This window comes from Schistocerca gregaria, chromosome 9, assembly GCF_023897955.1.
Source record: "Schistocerca gregaria isolate iqSchGreg1 chromosome 9, iqSchGreg1.2, whole genome shotgun sequence".
NCBI lineage: Eukaryota > Metazoa > Arthropoda > Insecta > Orthoptera > Acrididae > Schistocerca > Schistocerca gregaria.
This window is the reverse complement of record NC_064928.1, coordinates 184,466,847-184,489,661: the sequence shown is the minus strand read 5'-3', so window position 1 is coordinate 184,489,661 and position 22,815 is coordinate 184,466,847. Positions and strand designations below refer to the sequence as shown.

The following is a 22,815-nucleotide window of genomic DNA, read 5'->3' as shown; positions in this document are numbered from 1 at the left end:
TACCGGATAAATACACTTGGCCCTTGCTAAGGTAGCTCTCAGTAGTCTGGTCTGTCAGTACGCCGGCCCACAACCAGTCTCTAGTCACTTGAGCAGAAATGATGCGCACAACATTGAATCATCGAGCATAACTTCATTGTTAGTTAATAACAGTGTTAACCACTGCACATGTATTGGAAATTATGACTTTCTTTACAGTTTGGTATCACATCTTTTAAAAGGAAACAAGTTATGCTAGACCTCGAGTGGAAACTCAAAATTTAATCAAGTCGAACTGATGTTCTTCGCAGAAAACTATTGCTGCTGAGTATAATGTTGGACGGGCAACTGTTTCTGACATCAAAAAGAAAGAAGCTGTCATTTGACAGTATGCAACCCAAATGGTGAATGAGTTGTGAGAAATGGAAGGTTATGAGAAAAAGTGAGAAAGAGGAACTGGATACAGCTGTTTCTATATGGCTCCAACAACAACAACAACACAGTAAAGGAATTCTTTTCAGTGGCAAACAGTTGCATTTAACAAACAACTTTTGGCTGCTGACGGCTACCAGGGGAAATTGCTCAGATAATGAAGAAGAGTTTGTAAACGAGATACAGAAGATAATAGGGAAAGAAGTGTTAACTGCTGATGCTTTGTACAATGCTGATGAAACTGGTCTCTTCTACAAGATGCTTCCTTCAAAAACATTAGCTGGCAAGGACAAGAAGGAAGCTTGTGATTGGGAAATTCCAACAGTCACATTGTTTTCAATGCAGCAACAGAAATACACTACCAGTGCAATATCGAGTTGAGAAGAAAGCACGGATGGACAGAGAGATATTCTCGGAGCAGTTCCACAAATTGTTTGTACCAGGTATGTAAAAAGAGCTGAAGAAGAAAAAGTGTTCACAGGAAGTTATCTTTATAACTGACAGTGCTCCCAGTCATCCTTTTGATGTGACTCTAGAGTCCAATGGTATACAAGAACCTCTTCTCCTCCCCCCCCCCCCCTCTCCACACACACACACACACACACACACACACACACACACACACACACACACACACCAGTGTGACAAACCTGATTCTGCCCACAGACCATGGGATTTTGGAATCGATCAGGCATTATTATCGACCTATTCCTGTCTCATTGCTGAACGAATGTGTAAAGGACACTACCGAGACTATGTTGAAGGTAATGGAAAACAGACAACTTACGTGATGTTTTCCAAAGAGCAGCAGCATGGGATAAGTTGAAGAATGCTACTATAGCAAAGAGCTGGGGAAAAGTGTGGCCATCCGTGCATGCAGAGTTGGCACCCCATTCTGGATGACAGTAAAGAGCCACTCAGTTCTGAATCATAAGCTGCTGGCACATCGTGCATTGACGTATTCCGCAAGTTTCCAGGAGGAGGACAAATTGATGAAGAAGCTGTTGCTAAGTGGCTGAATGAGGTAAGACTGTGAGCCAGAACAGTGTTTTAACAGATGAAAAGATAATCAAAATTGTGCAATAAAGTGCTGAAGAAGAGGATGTAGGAGGAGAGACTATGAAGATTCCTCACAGTGCTGGTGCTGAAGTTGAGGACACCTTGCTGGAATACATTATATGACAGTACACCGTGCAGTACCAATGAAACAGTGGTTGTGGGATAAAGCATACCGTTGTTGCGTGTCATCATTGCAACTGCTAAACATTCAGGACATGTTTCATAGTGGGTGATACTCTTGTACATGTACACACTCGAGGACTGAGTTTTCTATGAAAACTAATGTATCTTTGGAATTAACAAAATGTAGTCCCTATGTGTTCAGACTAAATTTGAGACACACTCAATAATCCAGGAGATGGGATCTGGACAAACTGATTAAACCAGATGTTGTACAGAGTTTCAGGGAGAGCATAAGGGAACAATGGTCACACATGGGGGAAAGAAATACTGTAGAAGAAGAATGGGTAGCTCTGAGGGATGAAGTAGTGAAGGCAGCAGATGATCAAGTAGGTAAAAAGACAAGGGCTAGTATAAATCCTTGGGTAACAGAAGATATAATGAATTTAACTGATGAAAGGAGAAAATATAAAAATGCAGAAAATGGAGCAGGCAAAAAGGAATACAAACGTCTCAAAAATGAGATCGACAGGAAGTGCAAAATGGCTAAGCAGGGATCGCTAGAGGACAAATGTAAGGATGTAGAGGCTTATCTCACTAGGGGTAAGATAGATACTGCCTACAGGAAAATTAAAGAGGCCTTTGGAGAAAAGAGAGTCACTTGTATGAATATCAAGAGCTCAGATGGCAACCCAGTTCTAAGCAAAGAAGGGAAAGCAGAAAGGTGGAAGGAGTATATAGAGGGTCTATATAAGGGTGACGTACTTGAGGACAATATTCTGGAAATGGAAGAGAATGTATATGAAGATGAAATGGGAGATACAATACTGTGTGAAGAGTTTGACAGAGCACTGAAAGACCTGAGTCGAAACAAGGCCCCGCGGAAAGACAACATTCCATTAGAACTACTGCCGGCCTTGGGAGAGCCAGTCATGACAAAACTCTACCATCTGGTGAGCAAGATGTATGATACAGGCGAAATACCCTCAGACTTCAATAAGAATATAGTAATTCCAATCCCAAAGAAAGCAGGTGCTTACAGATGTGAAAATTACTAAACTATCAGTTTAATAAGTCCTGGCTGCAAAATACTGACGCGAATTCTTAACAGACGAATGGAGAAACTAGTAGAACCCAACCTTGGGGAAGATCAGTTTGGATTCCGTAGAAATATTGGAACACGCGAGGCAATACTGACCTTACGACTTATATTAGAAGAAAGATTAAGGAAAGGCATATCTACGTTTCTAGCATTTGTAGACTTAGATAAAGCTTTTGACGATGTTGACTGGAATACTCTTTTTCAAATTCTGAAGGTGGCAGGGGTAAAATACAGGGAGCGAAAGGCTGTTTTCAATTTGTACAGAAACCAGATGGCGGTTATAAGAGTCGAGGGGTACGAAAGGAAAGCAGTGGTTGGGAAGGGAGCGAGACAGGGTTGTAGCCTCTCCCCGATGTTATTCAATCTGTGTATTGAGCAAGCAGTGAAGGAAAAATTTGGGGGTAGGTATTAAAATCCACCGAGAAGAAATAAAAACTTTGAGGTTCACCGATGACATTGTAATTCTGTCAGACGGCAAAGGACTTGGAAGAGCAGTTGAACGGAATGGACAGTGTCTTGAAAGGAGGATATAAGATGAACATCAACAAAAGCAAAACGAGGATAATGGAATGTAGTCGAATTAAGTCGGGTGATGCTGAGGGAATTAGATTAGGAGGGTTGTTTTTTAACTAAGGGCCGTTCGCGCGTATCGTCCCGTAGTTCGCGCGGACGCCGCAAGAAGCCACCGCACCACTTGCCGGCATCCTTCTTGTTCACACTGATGCAAGTTGCAGCTCTGTAGCTGACGTGTTCGCATCGCTGTGCTACTTTATAATGTTTACGATTATTGAATCACCCACCGCGTGTGAGATACGGTCAGTGATACGTTTTTTGACTGCGAGAAGCGTATCAGCTGCAGAAATTCATCATCAGTTAACAGAAGTTTATGGCTTCAAAGCAATGAGTGAAGGTAAAGTGCGTCAATGGGTTAGAGAGTTTAAAAATGGGTGTCAAAACGTCCATGACGAAGAACGCTCTGTGATCACTGATGATTTGGTGGCTGCAGTCAAAACAAAGATTCGTGAGGACAGAAGATTCACAATTTCCACTCTTTGTTTGGAACTTCCACTAGTTTCAAGATCGGTTTTATACAAAATTGTGTCTGAAAACCTAATCTTTAAGAAACTGTGTACTCTGTGGGTACCCAGACTCCTCACAGAGGACCACAAAGGGAAGAGATTTGCTGCTTCATTGGACTTTTTGACTCGTTACGAGGAAAAAGGGGATGACATGTTGAGTCAAATTGTCACTGGAGATGAAACATGGGTATCCCGTATCACTCCCGAAAGCAAGCGACAATCGATGGAATTTCGTCACACAACCTCACCCGTCAAGGTCAAAACGAAACAGACGCTGTCAAAGATCAAGATTATGGCAACTGTGTTCTGGGACCGGCGCGGTGTTTTGCTAGTGGACTTTATGCCACAAGGAATGTCAATCGACTCGGATGCCTACTGTGCAACTCTAAAGAAGCTCCGCAGAGCAATTCAAAACAAAAGGTGCGGCATGCTGACAAAAGGAGTTTTGCTCATGCACGATAACGCTAGGCCTCACACCTCTCAAAAGACTCGGGATTTGATTGATTCGTTTGGCTGGGAAGTTTTGGACCATGCACCATACGGCCCCGCCCTTGCTTCTAGCGATTTTCACCTTTTCCTGTACCTGAAACACCATCTTGGCGGCCAGCGCTTCAATGATGACGATGAAGTGAAAGCGGCCGTGAACTCTTGGCTGTTGGAGCAGGCGGCCGAATTCTTTGAAGGGGGAATTAAAAACTTAGTTGTACGGTATGACAAGTGCTTAAATAAACAAGACTTATGTAGAAAAATAGGTAAAAATGTGTAGGATCAGAAAATATAAGTTTTTTACAAAAGTATTTGTATCTTTTAAAAAAAATAAAAACGGCCCTTCCTTAAAAAACAACCCTCGTAGTAAAGTAGTTTTGCTATTTGGGGAGCAAAATAACTGATGATGGTTGAAGTAGAAAGGATATAAAATGTAGATTGGCAATGGCAAGGAAAGCGTTTCTGAAGGAGAGAAATTTGTTAACATCGAGTTTAGACTTAAGTGTCAGGAAGTCGTTTCTGAAAGTATTTGTATGGAGTGTAGCCATGTATGGAAGTGAAACATGGGCAATAACTAGTTTGGACAAGAAGAGAATAGAAGCTTTCGAAATGTGGTGTTACAGAAGAATGCTGAAGATTAGATGGGTAGATCACATCACTAATGCGAAAGTATCGAACAGAATTGGGGAGAAGAGAAGGTTGTGGCGCAACTTGACTAGAAGAAGGCATCGGTTGTTAAGACATGTTCTGAGGCATCAAGGGTTCACCAATTTAGTACTAGAGGCCAGTGTGGTGGGTAAAAATTGTAGAGGGAGACCAAGAGATGAATACACTAAGCAGATTCAGAAGGAGGTAGGTTGCAGTAAGTAGTGAGAGATGAAGAAGCTTGCACAGGATAGAGTAGCATGGAGAACTGCATCAAACCAGTCTCAGGACTGAAGACAACAACAACAACAACAATATAACAATTCACTACAGCAACTTCAACCAGCCAGAAGAATAATTTTTCACCACTTGTATGACCACTCTGTATAACTGCAGCACCCGCTCTACTGATCAGCCCAGTCCACTCTTCCCATAAACTTAGTGTATTCCAAAACAACAGTGGGATTCTGGACTGCACAGTCTCTTTCTTCCTATAACCAGCAGTCAGTACAGTTTGAGGAGCAAAGAATGTACTCAACAAACTCACCAACCTCTTGTCATGCAATTAAAGACGCACAATTTTCATCTCAATTTTGATGGGCACATAACTCATGTGCAGCAAGTTCCGTATTGATTGGAAAACCGTAATAGAAGGCATAACTGTACCTGTTAGATGATATTTCATTTTGTGCAATTCCTGAACAATTTGAGGGCTCATGAAGAACCTGTCAAAATAAAGATGTGATAGCTTGAGCCACCTGCGCAAGCTAGCAGCTGCTGTGTCAAATGAACTCTATTTGGGTTACAAAAGGAAAAATCAGGATGAACTAGACCTTCTGTAGTTGTCTTTCCGTAATACGGTATGTCATAAAAAACATAACATACAGAGTACTTGTAAACCCCACTTCGTAGGCTTCTTTGGATCGTAGCACTTGAATTTGTCTTCCTTTGAATCCTACTGTGCTCTGATCTATTGCCACATTTCTCTTTGGTACACAAAATACTTTGCATTTAATTCAGTATACTCAAAATTCTTCCCCTTGTTCCCTCTCATAAGTTGACACTCCTAAGATGTGATAGGTGAATCTAAAAGCAGCGTCCGGAAATATTGTGGTGGTTGGGGAGGGGGGAGATGAGATGAGAAAGAAACATTCTTGAAAAAATGTTGCTCGTTCTAGCCAGATTTCTGTAAAATAGTCAACTAATTTTGTCTTAAATTCAAGGTCTCATTCAATATCACACCAAGAAAATCCTTCAGTTCTTCCAATGAAACATCCAACATCCCTCCGCAAGTGCCACATTGAGTGTTTTGTAAGTGGAGCGACTTTCTGTATCTTTTCTTTAGCACACATATTTATAGGATCCACAATTTCACTAATAAGATTACCAATGTATGAACAATACAGATTGCTACTTAGCATAAAGTTGACATGTTAGCCGGCCGATGTGGCCGAGCAGTTCTAGGTGCTTCAGTCCGGAACTGCGCGACCGCATCAGCCGCAGGTTCGAATCCTGCCTCGGGCATGTATGTGTGTGATGTCCTTAGGTTAATTAGGTTTAAGCAGTCCTAAATTCTAGGGGACTGATGACCTCAGATGTTAAGTCCCATAGTGCTCAGAGCCATTTGAACCATTTTTTGACATGTTAACTTGCAGAGAGGGACAACTAAAAGCACTTACTCATTAGCTTTCAGCTACAGCCTTCACAGCACACCAATATTCTGGTCTGCTGCCGGAGACGGCAGTCATGTGTGCGTGACGTGTTTTTGCTTTGTGTGTGTGTGTGTGTGTGTGTGGTTTGTTTGTTTGTTTGTTTGTTTGTCCTTTTCTAACGAAGGCTATGGCCAAAAGCTAATGTGTAAGTGCTTTTAGTTGTCCCTCTCTGCAACTTAACATGTCAACTTTATGGTAAGTAGCAGTCTGTCTTTTCCTTACATTGTTAATATACCAACCTGGAGTTTCCATTGTTTCACTAATACAATTGTCAGTGAAGAAGAGTTGGAAATATTCAAGTTTGGAGCTTGGTTGAACACAGTGAGAAATGGTAAAATCCTCTTGCATGACAGAAAAAAGAAACTTAATGAGATCACTACTGCCATCATGATAAACTTTCCAGGTATTTGCTGCAGATTGTGTCTCTTCATCACTTTCCATGCCATCAGTAGATTACAGTTCACTAGAACTCATATTACTGCAGATGGCAGAAGTTTCTTTCGCATCACAAAATCCTCAGTGTCTCCGAGAAACCACCTGGCAATATTATCACCACCTACACATTTTTGCTTGTTATTATTGTAATAGAAACATGTGAATGCAGCACACTTTGAGTTGTCAGATCTTCATTCTAAGTGCTGCCAGGCAACTACCAAATTCCAACAATGCAGTGGATGGAAATTGCAATAACAAAAACATTTTGGATGTCATCTGATACTGGAGCCATAGTGGAAAATTGTAATGTCAGACCTAGTCCAACAGTGGATCAGAAGGGTAAACAAAAGGCAGCATAATAGTTTGTTACTTATCTCCTGTTTGATGTTGCCTAACTGGATTGCAGTTTCCATTCTGGTACCAAGTTTTTCATACTTTCTGCATTCTGTAATCGGAATTCATGGTTTTTCATTCCCACACACTTCAGTTGATAGAAATTTCATCATTTATACCATTTATTTTGTGCGGATATAAAGTGTTAATTTTCTTGACGTAGAGCTTTAGATTACACACATTCTCTCATCAACTCTACATCTGAACTGTTACAAACACTCAACACGAGAGATGGCCAAAGATATTTTTGAAATGCAGATATAATAAAGCATAAAGATACACACTGAGTAATATTTAACACTCATTTAGGTTTTAAGTTTGTATATACTTATTACAATCATTTGAATTTACAGAAATAAATTATATAAAATCAGGTAACCTTTTAGAACATAACAGTTTCATGATGTGATTGAAAGAAACATTAAAATTTATTACTCTGTTGGTGACACACACACACACACACACACACACACACACACACACACACACACACACACACACACACAAGCATTATTTCCACAAGTATTATGTCAACAAGGAATCTACAATGTTATAACTGGAAACTAGGTTACAAAAATGACTAAAAGACTTTATTGTGACAACTAATAATGAGTTCTGTATCAGACTCCTGAACACATTACACTTTAAAGTCGCTGAAACACAATTTGTTTAGTGCCAAATTTTTAGTGTTATATTGCTGCAGACAATTACACATAAATTTTGTCACGACAGCTTCAGTGACCGTGCGAACCGTGCGAAGCATGCGCGCACGCACCACGGTGACGACAGACCTTTCCCCTGCATGGAGTGCGGGCGCACCTTCGCCAACGGCAGCAACCTGGCGCGCCACCTGAAGGCGGCCCACCGCCACCGGCCGCCAGTGCCGGCTCTGCCATCTCACTTCATCCCCGGTGCACTCCTGCTGCCACCTCTGCCGCCGCTGTCCCCGCCCCCGCACCACCACCTCCTGGCAGAGGGGGTCGACGCGGGACACCCTGGCACTGGGCGGAACGGAGGTGTCGTCTGTTAGGCTATCCGGCTGATGGGCGAGCAGTCTCGTGTAGGTATGTATGGGCTCACTTGTTTCTCCAGTTGTGGTTTGTCATTTTCAGTAGGTACAGAATATTCATTGTGCACCTACAGCCAGAAATTATGAGGGTCATTTAGTGATTGAACAGATAAATAGCTTGACAACAAATTGATATATTAAATTTATACAATTGTTTGTTGTAACAGCAATAGAAATTGCTAGCTGGAGCAATACATAAAATATGAGAAAGGTAACCACACGTGTGTAGCTGATATGTGGAGCACAGTAACGTGCATCAGAAAACAACATTCAGACTAGCTTTTGAGCAGTAGCTCTTTTTCCAGCAATTGTACTCACATTCTTACAGGCTCCCAAACGCACACTCGTGTAGTCAAGTAATCTTCAGCAATTTGTAAGCTCTCGTTCCATCTTATTAAGAGACTCCCTATCCCCTCACTGAAGAATTCCTTGCCTCGAGCTTGAGGCCATTTTTGTATTGTTTTCTTCATTACCGAATCTGATGTCGTACAAAGCTTCTTTTATGAGAATGAACACACACAAGTCTGAAAGGGGTAAGGTGAAGTCTCTGACAGGTACGAGCCACTTTGCCAATAGTTTCCAGAGTCAGCTACGTCGTCGGAGGTCGATGTTTTCTCGAAGAAGTGCCACACCTTTTGTCTGCTATCCTAGACATTTCCATTTCGTGTTTACTGTGAGCCTAATTTTGTTTTCAGTAGTACAAAATTAGTATATGCTGTTGACAGTGTGTTACTCCTCCAAAAATAACACCAAATCAGCTGGTGGGGCTCTAAATTAGATGGCTGACATGACCTTACCAACCAATGGTTGTATTTTGAATTTCTTACAGGTTTATGATTTGGAGTGTTCCCATTGATGATTTGACACGTCGGTTTTGTATCAGATTGATTTATCAGAGTTTCATTGCTGGTTAAAATCTTGTCCAAAAATATGTCACTTTTGTTATCAGAACAGTTTTTGAACTTTGAGCAAATTCAAAGTCTCTGTTGTGATGAACAATACGTTTTCTAAGAAGCCAGCACAAATCTTATGGTAGTTTGGCTTGTTTTGAACAACGGAATGAATCGTGATGACACTCGCTCAACTTTTTCAGCAATTTGTTCAGCTTTAAGTCGTCTGTCTCCTCAGGTAAGTAGATTGGTATGAACTTCTATTGCTGAAATCAGTACTGCTACCAGACGCCTAGAGTGACACCTGCTCTTAAGCTTTTGCGGTCACCTTTAAACCAGATTTCAATGCTGAGCCATCAGCAAGTGTCAGCATGTGAACCGGTCAATGAAACATCATTGATATGGGCTTTCGGAGGTGAAAGCCCACTCGTGTACACTTGATGACTGCACAACACAAAGCCTTACGTGTCATCTGGGCCTGTGAACACTGATATTGGACAGTTGATGGCTGGAAACATGCTGCCTGGTAAGACGAGTCTTGTTTCAAATTGTATCGAGCAGATAGGTGTGTACGGGTGTGTAGACAACCTCATTTTGCATGTCAGCAGGGGACTGTTCAATATGGTAGAGGCTCTATTGTGTGGGGTGTGTGCAGTTGTAGTGACATGCAATCCCTGCTCTGTCTAGATATGACTCTGACAGGTGACACATACATAAACATCCTGTCTGATCGCATGCACCCATTCATGTTCATTGTACGTTCCAACGAACTTGGGCAGTTCTAGCAGGACAGTGCGACACCAGACATGCCCAGAATTGCTACAGAGTGGCTCCAGGAACACACTTCAGAGTTGAAACACTTCCACTGCCATCAAACTTCTCAGATATGACCATTATTGAGCATATATGGGATGACTTGCAACATGCTGTTCAGAAGAGATTTGGTGCTGATCACTGTTACGGATTTATGGACAGCCAAGCTCCATTCATGCTATCAGTTCCCTCCAGCACAACTTCAGACATTCGTCGAGTCCATGTCTCATTGTGTTTTGGTACTTCTGCATTCTCGTGGGGGCCCTACACAATATTAGGCAAGTGTACCAGTTTCTTTGGCTCCTCAGTGTATGATCGACGTAGCAAGGGATTGGTTTTGGGAGGGGCATAGGAATGGACTGAGATCTCACAGAGGTTGGCTGGTCGATGAAATGCTACTTTAGGAGGGGTGGGAAGGATCTTAGATTCGATGTCCATCATCCTGACGAAGGATGTGTTTAAGTATTTCCAATCCAGGGTGGTATTAATTGACCAAGAGGACACTCTTTTGTAGCTGTCTTTTTGGTGTGGTGTGAGGATAGGGGCTGTGTGAGGAAATGGCATGGGGAATCTATTTGTGGACAGCAGATAAACCATATCTGGGTGGCCAATCTGTGTGGTCGGGATTTTTTGTTGTGGAAGGGATGACAGCTATCAAAACTTGGGTACTGTTGGTGGGTTTAATGTGGGCAGAGGTGTTGATGGAGCAACCAGACAGGAAGAAGTCAACATCCTGAAAGGTGGCATACTGGGTTTAGTAGGATCATCTGAAGTGGATGGGAGAAAAGGTGTTTAGGTTATGAAGGAATGAAGATAGGGTGTTTTGGCCCCTAGTTCAGATTAAGATGATATCGTTAATGAACTTGGGGTTTGGTGTTTTGGGAGGATAGGAAGGTCTCCTCTAGATGCCCCATAAAAAGGTTGGCACAGGAGGGTGCTATAAGGGTGTCCATGGCTGCACGGTGGATTTGTTTGTATACCTTCCCTTTTCCCAAAGGGGAAGTAGTTGTGTGTTATATTTCAATTCTTTTATCTTGGCAGCTCGTGCGTGCCCGCCCAGACATAGGAGATTCCTGCATTGCCAGTTGTAGGCGCTAAGAGAAGCAGCGCTATAGTATAGTATAGTTTGCAAACTTACGTTCAGGGAGTAGCGCACACTTTATGAAGTAAAGCCACCATGGCCACATTAACCCTTTCACTGCTACAGAGACGTGTTCCCCCATCACTGCTCGCCTGTGCAGACACATGGTGTTCCGACTGCTTTGACACACTTATCATTCGATTTCACAAAAACTATTTGCCCCAAAAATTTGATTTTTACACATCTTCTTGACTGATACCTTCCCCCCATAAATGACTTAATTTTGTTTCGATGTTCAATGCAGTTATTGTGCAGCATTAAATGTAGTAAACCATTGCACGAAATTTTGAAGAGTTTGCAGAGGTAAAAGTCACAGCGTATATTTTCTGTATGGTCGATTTTAGTTGCCACTAGAAATTTCAAAAAATTACATTCAAACGAATAAAATGCATGAAGTAAGGCACTTCGATATGGTTTTTTAAATAAAGAAAATAATAGGCACCAAACAAGGTTTGAACTCGGATTCTTTTGCTTAGCAGCCAAACACCTTAACCATTATACTAATGCATTCCTGAAGGAGTTTAAAAAATTACGCAAAATACCGACAAACACTGTTGGTATGACTATGAATTACTCACATTTTGTCGAAGTACAGTAGGAAATAAACAATTACCAATTACAGCTGTTCTTTATTGCGAAAAAAACGGTTAATGAGAATGAATTTCCCTGCTATCGCCTGAATTAGGAGGCTTATTGCTTGTTTGGTTTAATTAATTAATAAAATATGAAGCAATTGGTATAAAGAATGCTTTTTCCGAACTTTCTTTTATAGAAAGTCTGCTATCAAGACATTGCTTTTGTTCAATTACTTTATTTATGACTGAATGTTTCTAAAACTGAAGACACTCGTCCGTCCTCTGCACTGCAGTCGAGCTCTGGCAATGTCGTTCTCTGTTCATAGGCTGACTGTGTTTTGTGATGTCAGATGCGCGGAACGAACCTAAACTCAGCCGCCGTTGTAAATGACGCGCACTTTAGGATAAAAGTAGTTACGTGTATGAGTCTGAAGGACATTGGAATAAGTAATGTTCAATAGTGACAACACCACGTGACAGTTTCTGTCCCCTCTGTGCTATCACCTCCTCCCAGTTCACATAGCCTCACCCTCATTGTGACTTTCTCACTGTCAACACACCTACAGGTATACTCTGCTCCTCTCCTTTCCCCCTTCCTCCCCCACAGACTGCAGACACTGTGCCTGGCAGCCCTGTCCTGCCACTGTCTCCTCCCTACTCCCTACACGCTCTGGCAGGCAGCAGTGACCCCTCTCCTGCCACCCCTACCCTGCTATCCATCCCCCACCCCCGCCCTCTTCCCTGTGCTACTCGAGGTTGTCGTGTCCATTTGATGCGACACAATTGTGTTCTGGCCAGAGTAGCCGGAGATGGAAGTAATGTGCTTGCTCGTGTGAGAGTAGCAATCTGTCCTTTTTGTATTAAATTTAATCTTGGGTTATTCTCTTGTTATAAGTAAAAAATCACTTCCTCAGTTCTTAATCACTTTGCTCCTTAAATAATTATTGTAACACAACAGACTTAGAAATTAAGAGTGTCAGCAAACTTAATCTAAAGTTGTTTTTAAATGGATTAAAAACAGTCTTGACTGCAATAAAATATTTATTTGTAGTGGTAACCAGTTTGTCAGAATATTTGCACCTTCATACCATTGTCGCCATGACGGTATGTGGCGGTGGTGAAAGTAGCTGGTGTTGTGGTTCCACAAACTTCAGCATGTAGACCATTGATTTTCTCCAAGAGAAACGTTGTCAAAGATTACTAAAGTTGTTTGTTTACTGTTTTGTAAAACATTCCACCAGCCACTCTGTAGCATCTCTGCGAGTGCTTATCTCAAACGAGGAGTTAGTTGCTGTTTGTACGCAACTCAAAATCACCTGAATGCTGTTAACAATTGGGAGCTGCTGTGAGCAGTTGTATTGGGAGGGCTATTGAGACTTGTGTACCGAAGATACCGGATGTACTTTAAGTACTGTTCTCTCCTGTGGATACTGTTTTCTCTAAAGGAAGTGCAAGATTATCACTACTTGTCCACGTGACTGTGAATGGCATGTCAATGATAGCTCTAGGTGCACTGTATAGGGTGGGGATGGGGACAGGGATGAGGAAGAACTTAGGATACTATACCCATCTCCCTACACCCACGAGTTTGAGGTGCCATCTTCCGCTGAAACTGAGACAGCTAGACTAACTACATATGTCAGGAAATCTGCAGTGTTGTGTGTCGAGGAGACACAAATGAAAAAGGACAGGTGTCTATTAATTGTCGGCAGTTCGAAAGTACGGTGAATATCGGTAACCCTCAGGGTAATGGCTGCAAGGGATAGAAAGGAACACAGTAAACTCAGTATGTATGCTTGGAGGCACCATTCAACATTTTGAATAGGCTATTGGGGTAATAGGTTGCAACCAGCTGCAGATTATGGGGTACATTGGAACAAACAATGCCAGTCCTCTGGGCTTAGAAGTCACACTGGATCACTCCTTTCTTGCTGATGAATTTCAGAAAGGTGCACTACATGTAGTGTTGTCCTCAGGACTGATTCAGACATATGAGAGGAAATTTCACAGAAGCAGAGTAGGGGACACAGATACAGACAGAATAAAAAGTGGAAACATCAGAGAGACGATAGAATAATTATGATAGAATCAGAGAGGCTTAAGTGGTATGAAATGTAAAGAGACAGATACATGATAGAAAATTGAGAAAGAGGCTCAAATTGAGGTTCCAAATCCGTAAGACTGGAAGGAGAGTATTTGGAGCAGAGAAGAGTGTTGGAACAGGGTGGTCAGAGAACAGGGGGATAGAGAGAGGCTTACATGCCAAGCAGACCTGGTCACACTGTCCCTCACTGTGACGAATTTTTCTGTCTCCCGAGAGTGCTAGCATAGAATGACATGCAGGAAGCGTCTGTGAAGTTTGGACTGTAGGGAAGAGGTACTATTGGAAGGGAAGCTGCAGACATGAGTCAAGAGTTCTCGGGTTGCTTGCGACAGGTGATGCCTTGAGTTCCAGTGTTGGCCTGCTGGGTTAATTTCAAATGGATGATGTCAGTCTGTCAGCCAACTATTATTGACAGCAGTGACGTGAGACTAGCTCCTATTGTCAGAACAGTGCACGGTTGAATGTTGTTTATGAATTTTGGTACTTTGTGAGCATTAAGTGGCCAATTTATTAGTAAGCAGCTTGCCAAATCTGAACAAGTCCCATTTCAGTGTTCCGTCACTGCCAATTCGCCGCCACTGCCGACTCATCACGTAGTCAGAGATTTGTGCAACACTCGTGCTCTACTAGGTTTCTGTCGGTAAGTCTCGCCGACACCATGAGCGGCGCATCGATGATGTCTTTCACAGAGGCCTCTACGATGAACTGTCTCTGTGATGGTCACCGGTTAATTTTTCACAATTGGTCTGAATCTCGCTGCATGAACTGTCAGATGAGTGGGAGCACAGATCTTTCTCACCCTGACCAGCTTCTGTTGGTAATATGTTTTTTCTCAGATGGACAGTCACAATGGACTTAAAAAAATATTGAATGATTCTTTCCTCTAACCATAGTTACTGCAGCAAACACTGAATAAGTTTCTTCAAATGGATCTATAGATAATTTTTTGTTTTTAGTAAAGCAGTTTGAAATTTGACTGAATGATTCCTACATTTATTCCACAAGTAAGAGGAGAATTTAGGACTTAAAAAGCATTTAAATTTGTGCTATATCTGTTGTTCACACAACAGATCTTATGATGCACAAGACTGAAATACTGATCGTGCCTGATATTCCTCTAGGAGGTAAAAGAGTGGGCAAAACAATCAAAAAGCTGCTTCTAATGTTTCAGAGAGGCCACATTTGTGAAAACAGTTGAATCATAGAATCATCTGGAGACATAAAAGATACAATTTGTTGTCAGTCAGTTGTAGAGACATTCAAAAATCTAATGTGTGGGTAACACTCAGTCTTAGGGAATATAAAAAGATAGGTGATTTGGAACAACACTCAAACAGCAGCACCCATTCTTACACATGGTTGAGTCAACTGAAAGGCCTGAATTGGAGACTGTGAAGGTTCTGCAACAGGCCAGACTGCCATTTCTTAAAAGAACACAGCAGGTGTTAGAACCTCTAAATGGATCAGGGGTGCACTGCACGTTGGGTGTCTGGGTAGCTGAATGTGCACAGGGAATGCTAAAAGGTTATTGGATTAGGCGACACACTGTCCAGTCCAAAAAACAACAGCTGTATGAGAACATAAAGTATTACCAAATAAATTTTCTCCCCACAACCGAAACAAATTAAAAACTTTGTGATCAACTTCCAGAGCATTTGGAACCGAGTTCCGGAGTTTGAAACAGTTTTTAAAAGCAGAATAGAGTATATTATACCAGGAAAGAAAGCTGGCTGAAATCTGAAATTGACAGCAGTGAGAGTTTTGTAGTAAATCTAAGTGTGTATTGAAATTAGAAGCTAATACGGCAACTGAAATGCTAATACATGGTACAGTGAAAAGTACTGCTTGATCTGAAATGCCACAGTTGGTTTTTAGTGTGTGGATGTAGAGGTGGTTTTGTGAAATGGGTCAAGATCTTACTGTCTGTAATAAATTTTGTTCCTCACTGTGGCACAGATATTCTGAATAGCCCTGTAATTCGCTATTGGCACAAGGACCTTTTCAAACCTGGTCATTGCTTATGACAAACAAAATTAATAACTCGCCCTTCTGTGTGTGCTACAACTATTCAAAAACATGAAGTAGTAATACTCATCATCATCATCATTTAAGACTGATTATGCCTTTCAGTGTTCAGTCTGGAGCATAGCCCCCTTATAAAATTTTTCCATGATCCCCTATTTAGTGCTAACATTCGTGCCTTTTCTGATGTTAAACCTATTACTTCAAAATCATTCTTAACTGAATCCAGGTACCTTCTCCTTGATCTGCCCCGACTCCTCCTACCCTCTACTGCTGAACCCATGAGTCTCTTGGGTAACTTTGCTTCTCCCATGCGTGTAACATGACCCCACCATCTAAGCCTGTTCGCCCTGACTGCTACATCTATGATGCTGGCAACAATCAGAGTAGTAATACTACAAAATATAATTCTCCCAGGACATGAAGTCCTACTTGTAACCAGTTGGCAAGAAATATGCAAACATTGTATCTTCAAAACTGAGCTGAAATGTGATGGCACAAAGCCAGGAGGTATTGGGGCAGGGAATATTTAACAGGCTTGCACCTCTTGTAGCTTTCATTGTTAGCAGAATGTAGGAGTGCTTTCCTGTGTCTCAGCAGTGCTTCTCAGTTGTCATTCTTCAGTTCTAACCTCAGAGTGATTGACCTGAGGGTTTGCAGATGTCAGTAGTTACAAATTTGTGATAGATACCACATTCCTCAATCCAACCAATTTATATCATCATTGTCAGTGGATGCAAAGAATTTTGGATAAAGTGTTGATTTTTTGTTAGTGCTTAGCCATTTCTTTGTGTTGATGCAAGTCACCATTTTTTGTGACCAATCTTAACCTTGTATAAGAGTGGTCACTGCTGTTAGTGCTGTTTGCAGTCACCTATCTTTTTACATTCCCTGTGACTGAGTGTTACCCATGCATTAGGGTTTTGAATGTCACTCTTTGATTGACTGATAACAATAAATTGTATCTGTTGTGTCCCTAAATGATTATAGGATTCAGTTGTTTCCCCAAATATATCCTCTTTGCAACACCAGAAGCAATTTTTTGATGGTTTTGTCCACTTCTTTACTTCCTCAATTAGGATAGTATCAAGCACATTCATAAATTTCAGTGTGTGTCTCATTAGATCTCTTGTGTCAATAACAGATACAGCACAATGTTAAATGCTTTTTAAGCTCCAATTCTTATCTTATTTGTGGAATAGTTGTAGGATTAAACCAGTTGCATTTAAAATGGCTGCATTTAAGAACTTTCTTAATGTTTTATATAGCTGCAGTAACTACAGTTAGAGGAAAGTATCATTCATGATTTTTTAAAACTTTATTGTGACATATTACTAACAGAAGCTGGTTGAGGTGAGAAAGACATGCACTTCCACTCGTATATGACAGTTCGTGCAGGGAGACTTCGATTGATTGTGAAAAATTCTCCAGTGACCATGGCAGAGACAGTTTGTCATAGTGGCCTCTATGAAAGATATCATTGACTCCCTGCTCATGGCGTTGGTGAGACATACCAACACGTACCTCGTAGAGTATGAACGTCACACAAATCTCAGGCTATACGGCAAATCAGTAGTGGCAGAACACCAAAACGAGACTGGTTCAGATTTGGCAAGGTGCTTGCTTACAAAACAGCCACTTAATGCTCACAGAGTACCAAAACAGGTAACCGACCTACAACCATGCACTGTTCTGGCAATAGGAGTTTGTGTTGTGACTGATGACATGCGTAAGAATGTAAACCAGCAGATTAAAACTGTGTGGTGGGCCAACACTGGAAAATAGGACATCACCTATCATGAGCAATGCTGTTATTGACTTAACTACCTGAGCACAACTCACAACATGCCTCTGCGTCTTAACTCCTGACTGTATCTCTTCCCTAGAGTCCAAACTTCACAGAAGCTCTCCTGTATGCCATTCTAGGCTAGCACGCTCGGAAGATAGAAAGATTCGTCACAGCGAGGTACAGTCTGCAGGCACTTGCCAGGTCTGCTTTGCATGTAAGCCTCTCTGTGTTCCTCTGTCCTCCCACCATCCTCTTCCAACACTGTCCTCTTCTCCAAATATTCTCCTCCCACTCTTATGGCTTTGGTACCTCAATTCGAGCCTCTTTCTCGATATTCTATCTTGTATCTGTCTCTTTTGTTTCATACCCCTTAGTGCTTCTCTGATTCTATCATAATAATCTCTCTGATCTTTCCACTTTTTATTCTCTCTCTGGGTCTTCTACTTTGCTTCTATGAAATTTCCTTTCACACACCTGAATCTCTCTTAAATCTCTTTACTTCATTTCCCAGGTTTCAGAAACATGCAGCAGGATAGGCACACAGTTAATTAGAAACATTGTTGCCTCACTCCCGTGTGGAGATTTTTTTTCTGCACTGGAGTTGTGACACTTTCCTCAGTAGTACTGCTGTTGCTCATCCCCCTCTCTTGTTCACTGTCTTACTGTTTTTTCCACTATATTTCTGAGGTACCGGAACCTCTTTACTTTATCCAGAGCTGTTCCACTGGTGCAGCCTCCCCTCCCCACCCCCCTTCAACCACAATCATGAGCTCGCTGTTCCCAACATTACATTTTGTACTACACAATCTGACTGCCTCGACCCTCGTATCTAGTTGCTGGTGAGCTCGATCTTCTGTATTCCTCCAGATTGTTAGGTTTTTGGCAGTGCCATTAATTTATCATTGGAATCTCCAACTCTCTCTACCTGCTCATTCGTTGTGACATCTGTGTTGGCCACAAGAAGCCAAAGGTGAAACTGAACTTCCTCATTTTAAATTCCTTTCCAGGTTTACCAAATTTGCCAACTCATCTTCTCGCAGACTGTACTTCTGTGGTGTTAGGATTGAAGATATAAAGTTTGTAAATGAGTCCATGATAATGTTATGGCACTTTATTTCGGAAAGTCCATATTGATCTCATAAATTTTACAATTAACAATTACCAGTTTCAGCTACTGGCATCTTCAGATGTGTTACAAATAGAAAAACACTGGTTTAAACAACTAAGTTCAATTAACTGAATCAAAATGAGATTTTCACTCTGCAGCAGAGTGTGCACTGATATGAAACTTCCTGGCAGATTAAAACTGTGTGCCGGACCAAGACTCGAACTCGGGACTTTTGCCTTTCGTGGGCAAGTGTCTACCAACTGAGCTACCCGAGCACGACTCATGCCCCGTCCTCACAGCTTTACTTCTGCCAGTACCTCGTCCCCTACTTTCCAAACTTTACAGAAGCTTTCCTGCGAAAGGCAAAGGTCCCGTAGTTTGAGTCTCAGTCCGGCACACAGTTTTAATCTACCAGGAAGTTTCAACTGAAGCAAAATCTACACTCCTGGAAATGGAAAAAAGAACACATTGACACCGGTGTGTCAGACCCACCATACTTGCTCCGGACACTGCGAGAGGGCTGTACAAGCAATGATCACACGCACGGCACAGCGGACACACCAGGAACCGCGGTGTTGGCCGTCGAATGGCGCTAGCTGCGCAGCATTTGTGCACCGCCGCCGTCAGTGTCAGCCAGTTTGCCGTGGCATACGGAGCTCCATCGCAGTCTTTAACACTGGTAGCATGCCGCGACAGCGTGGACGTGAACCGTATGTGCAGTTGACGGACTTTGAGCAAGGGCGTATAGTGGGCATGTGGGAGGCCGGGTGGACGTACCGCCGAATTGCTCAACACGTGGGGCGTGAGGTCTCCACAGTACGTCGATGTTGTCGCCAGTGTTCGGCGGAAGGTGCACGTGCCCGTCGACCTGGGACCGGACCGCGGCGACGCACGGATGCACGCCAAGACCGTAGGATCCTACGCAGTGCCGTAGGGGACCGCACCGCCACTTCCCACCAAATTAGGGACACTGTTGCTCCTGGGGTATCGGCGAGGACCATTCGCAACCGTCTCCATGAAGCTGGGCTACAGTCCCGCACACCGTTAGGCCGTCTTCCGCTCATGCCCCAACATCGTGCAGTCCGCCTCCAGTGGTGTCGTGACAGGCGTGAATGAAGGGACGAATGGAGACGTGTCGTCTTCAGCGATGAGAGTCGCTTCTGCCAAAGTGCCAATGATGGTTGTATGCGTCTTTGGCGCCATGCAGGTGAGTGCCACAATCAGGACTGCATACGACCGAGGCACACAGGGCCAACACCCGGCATCATGGTGTGGGGAGCGATCTCCTACACTGGCCGTACACCTCTGGTGATCGTCGAGGGGACACTGAATAGTGCACGGTACATCCAAACCGTCATCGAACCCATCGTTCTACCATTCCTAGACTGGCAAGGGAACTTGCTGTTCCAACAGGACAATGCACGTCCGCATGTATCCCGTGCCACCCAACGTACTCTAGAAGGTGTAAGTCAACTACCCTGGCCAGCAAGATCTCCGGATCTGTCCCCCATTGAGCATGTTTGGGACTGGATGAAGCGTCGTCTCACGCGGTCTGCACGTCCAGCACGAATGCTGGTTCAACTGAGGCGCCAGGTGGAAATGGCATGGCAAGCCATTCCACAGGACTACATCCAGCATCTCTACGATTGTCTCCATGGGAGAATAGCAGCCTGCATTGCTGCGAAAGGTGGATATACACTATACTAGTGCCGACATTGTGCATGCTCTGTTGCCTGTGTCTGTGTGCCTGTGGTTCTGTCAGTGTGATCATGTGATGTATCTGACCCCAGGAATGTGTCAATAAAGTTTCCCCTTCCTGGGACAATGAATTCACGGTGTTCTTATTTCAATTTCCAGGAGTGTATAATGAACTTCGTGATACATAAGAAAACTAAAAGATGTTAACATGATTAACAGCCATGCATACCAGACACACACACACACACACACACACACACACACACACACCGTATCAATGTCTAAAACTCTGAATTTAGGTGCTGGTGATGGCCTGGATGCATTCAGTATTTAAATAAATAACTGAGGCCAGCAGAGGGCACTACAGCTAGGGTACATAAGTAACCAGTATTGTAAATTTAGTATGTAGTTAAAATGCAGTATATGTAGTCATTAATCAAGATTACTTCACATGAGAAAATGAGCATCTGACAATCAAACATGAACTGACATACCACATGGCAATGCCATTGGTATTACCCTCTGAATGTGTTATCGACTATCGAGATTTCAGTTGCAAGTCACCGTTTTGTTAATCACTGTGCACTTACAGTGATATTTAATTGTTTTGTCATGCTGAAAGGCTTCAATTTATAGATCTGATTTTAAACTTTTTTTCTGACTTTTATACAGTTGTGTGTTATTTATTTTACCAGGCTAGTAGCTTCCCATTATTATTATTATTATTATTATTATTATTATTATTATTATTTACACATTTTATGCTGATTGTAAGTGTGTATCTAATTCCACATATCGTATATCGGTTCGTGTTTTATTGTCAGATGCTTATTTTACCACATAAAGTAATCTTAATTAATGACTATGTATACTGCATTTTAACTATCAGATTTAAAATACTAGTCAGTCGTTTACTCTAGCTATAGCACTCTCTGCTAGCCTCAGTTATTTGTATAAATACTCTATGCATCCAGGCCATCACCAACAGTTACTATGTACCTAAATATATAGTTTTTGATGTTGATACCTACATCAGAATATTTTATGGTATGTATGTTAATTGTGATTTGTAAAATTTGTGTGATCAAGAAAAACCTTTACAAATCACACACATCTATTACGTCCTGCCAACTACATATTTTTGCACAGATTTATTGTCCCGTGCTTCCTGCACCTTACCACAGAACACACTGCTGTACACCACAGAATTTGGGAAGGCCGTTGGCATATCTCACCTGTACTTGTAATGTTCCTCTCGTAGTCATCTCACAGCAACTACAGGGCTTGTTGTCTACTTCCTCCACGCAATGTTACACTGGAAGAAATGATACTGCAGATATATAGTGTACTCTCAGCTGAAGAGATGGATGGGGGGGGGGGGGGGGGGACTGTTACCATGATCAATCCACCACATTGCAGTGGAAAGCTGAACATGTTCTGTTTTGAAACTTGCTGACATTCTGAAGTGGTGTTTCGGACTAGGAGTGAAACATAGGATATACATTTCGTGGTCAAAACTATTGGTGTGAGAGGTGTGGGAGAACTTCTGTGAAGTTTGGAAAATAGGGAAGAGGTATTGATGGAATTGTAGGGATGGGGGGGGGGGGGGTTGAGTTCTGGGAGCCATGGTTGGAAAGCTTGGGCCCTCTGGGTACAGCTTAGACATCAACATCAGAGGTGCATGAGCAGGGTGATCGGCATCAGCTGTCAGGAGAGGCAGTACCTGAACAGGCAAAAAAAAAAAAAAAAAAAAAAAAAAAAAAAAAAAAAAAAAAAAAAAAAAAAGGTTGCTAGAGAGAGAGAGAGAGAGAGAGAGAGAGAGAGAGAGAGAGAGCTAAGATAGTTCTTGATGGAAGTAACATGCCAGCCATTTGAAATAAGAAGTTGTGTTTAGATGAGGAGATATGTTAACCTTTCAACTGTATTTTAAGTGTAATTGTGGGGATTTGGAATTTGGAGCTTAAAAATCACAAAACAGTACCAGTAATTCCAGGATGGAAATCTGATGAAATTAAGGCAAACTTGTCCATCTGTTGCAGATGATTTTGAAGTACTTTCTAAAAATTTGACAAAAGTAGTTACTCAAAAAAACCTTTTGAAAAAAAAAAAAAAAGACTAAGAGAACTGTTCTCACAAGGGTACATTACCAACTCAACCTCATATT

At 42.2% G+C, this 22,815-nt stretch overlaps 1 protein-coding gene across 2 annotated transcripts in view; it reads left to right on the top strand.

Moving 5' to 3' along the window:
• LOC126291769 (zinc finger protein 316-like) overlaps nucleotides 1–22,815 on the top strand; it is a 147,612-nt gene that overhangs the window by 110,800 nt on the left and 13,997 nt on the right. For both annotated transcript variants that reach the window (XM_049985454.1, XM_049985453.1), the window contains one exon: nucleotides 8,175–8,506. In XM_049985454.1, coding sequence (XP_049841411.1) covers nucleotides 8,175–8,472 — 298 coding nt within the window. In that variant the 3' untranslated portion in view covers nucleotides 8,473–8,506. The remainder of the gene's footprint in view (nucleotides 1–8,174; nucleotides 8,507–22,815) is intronic.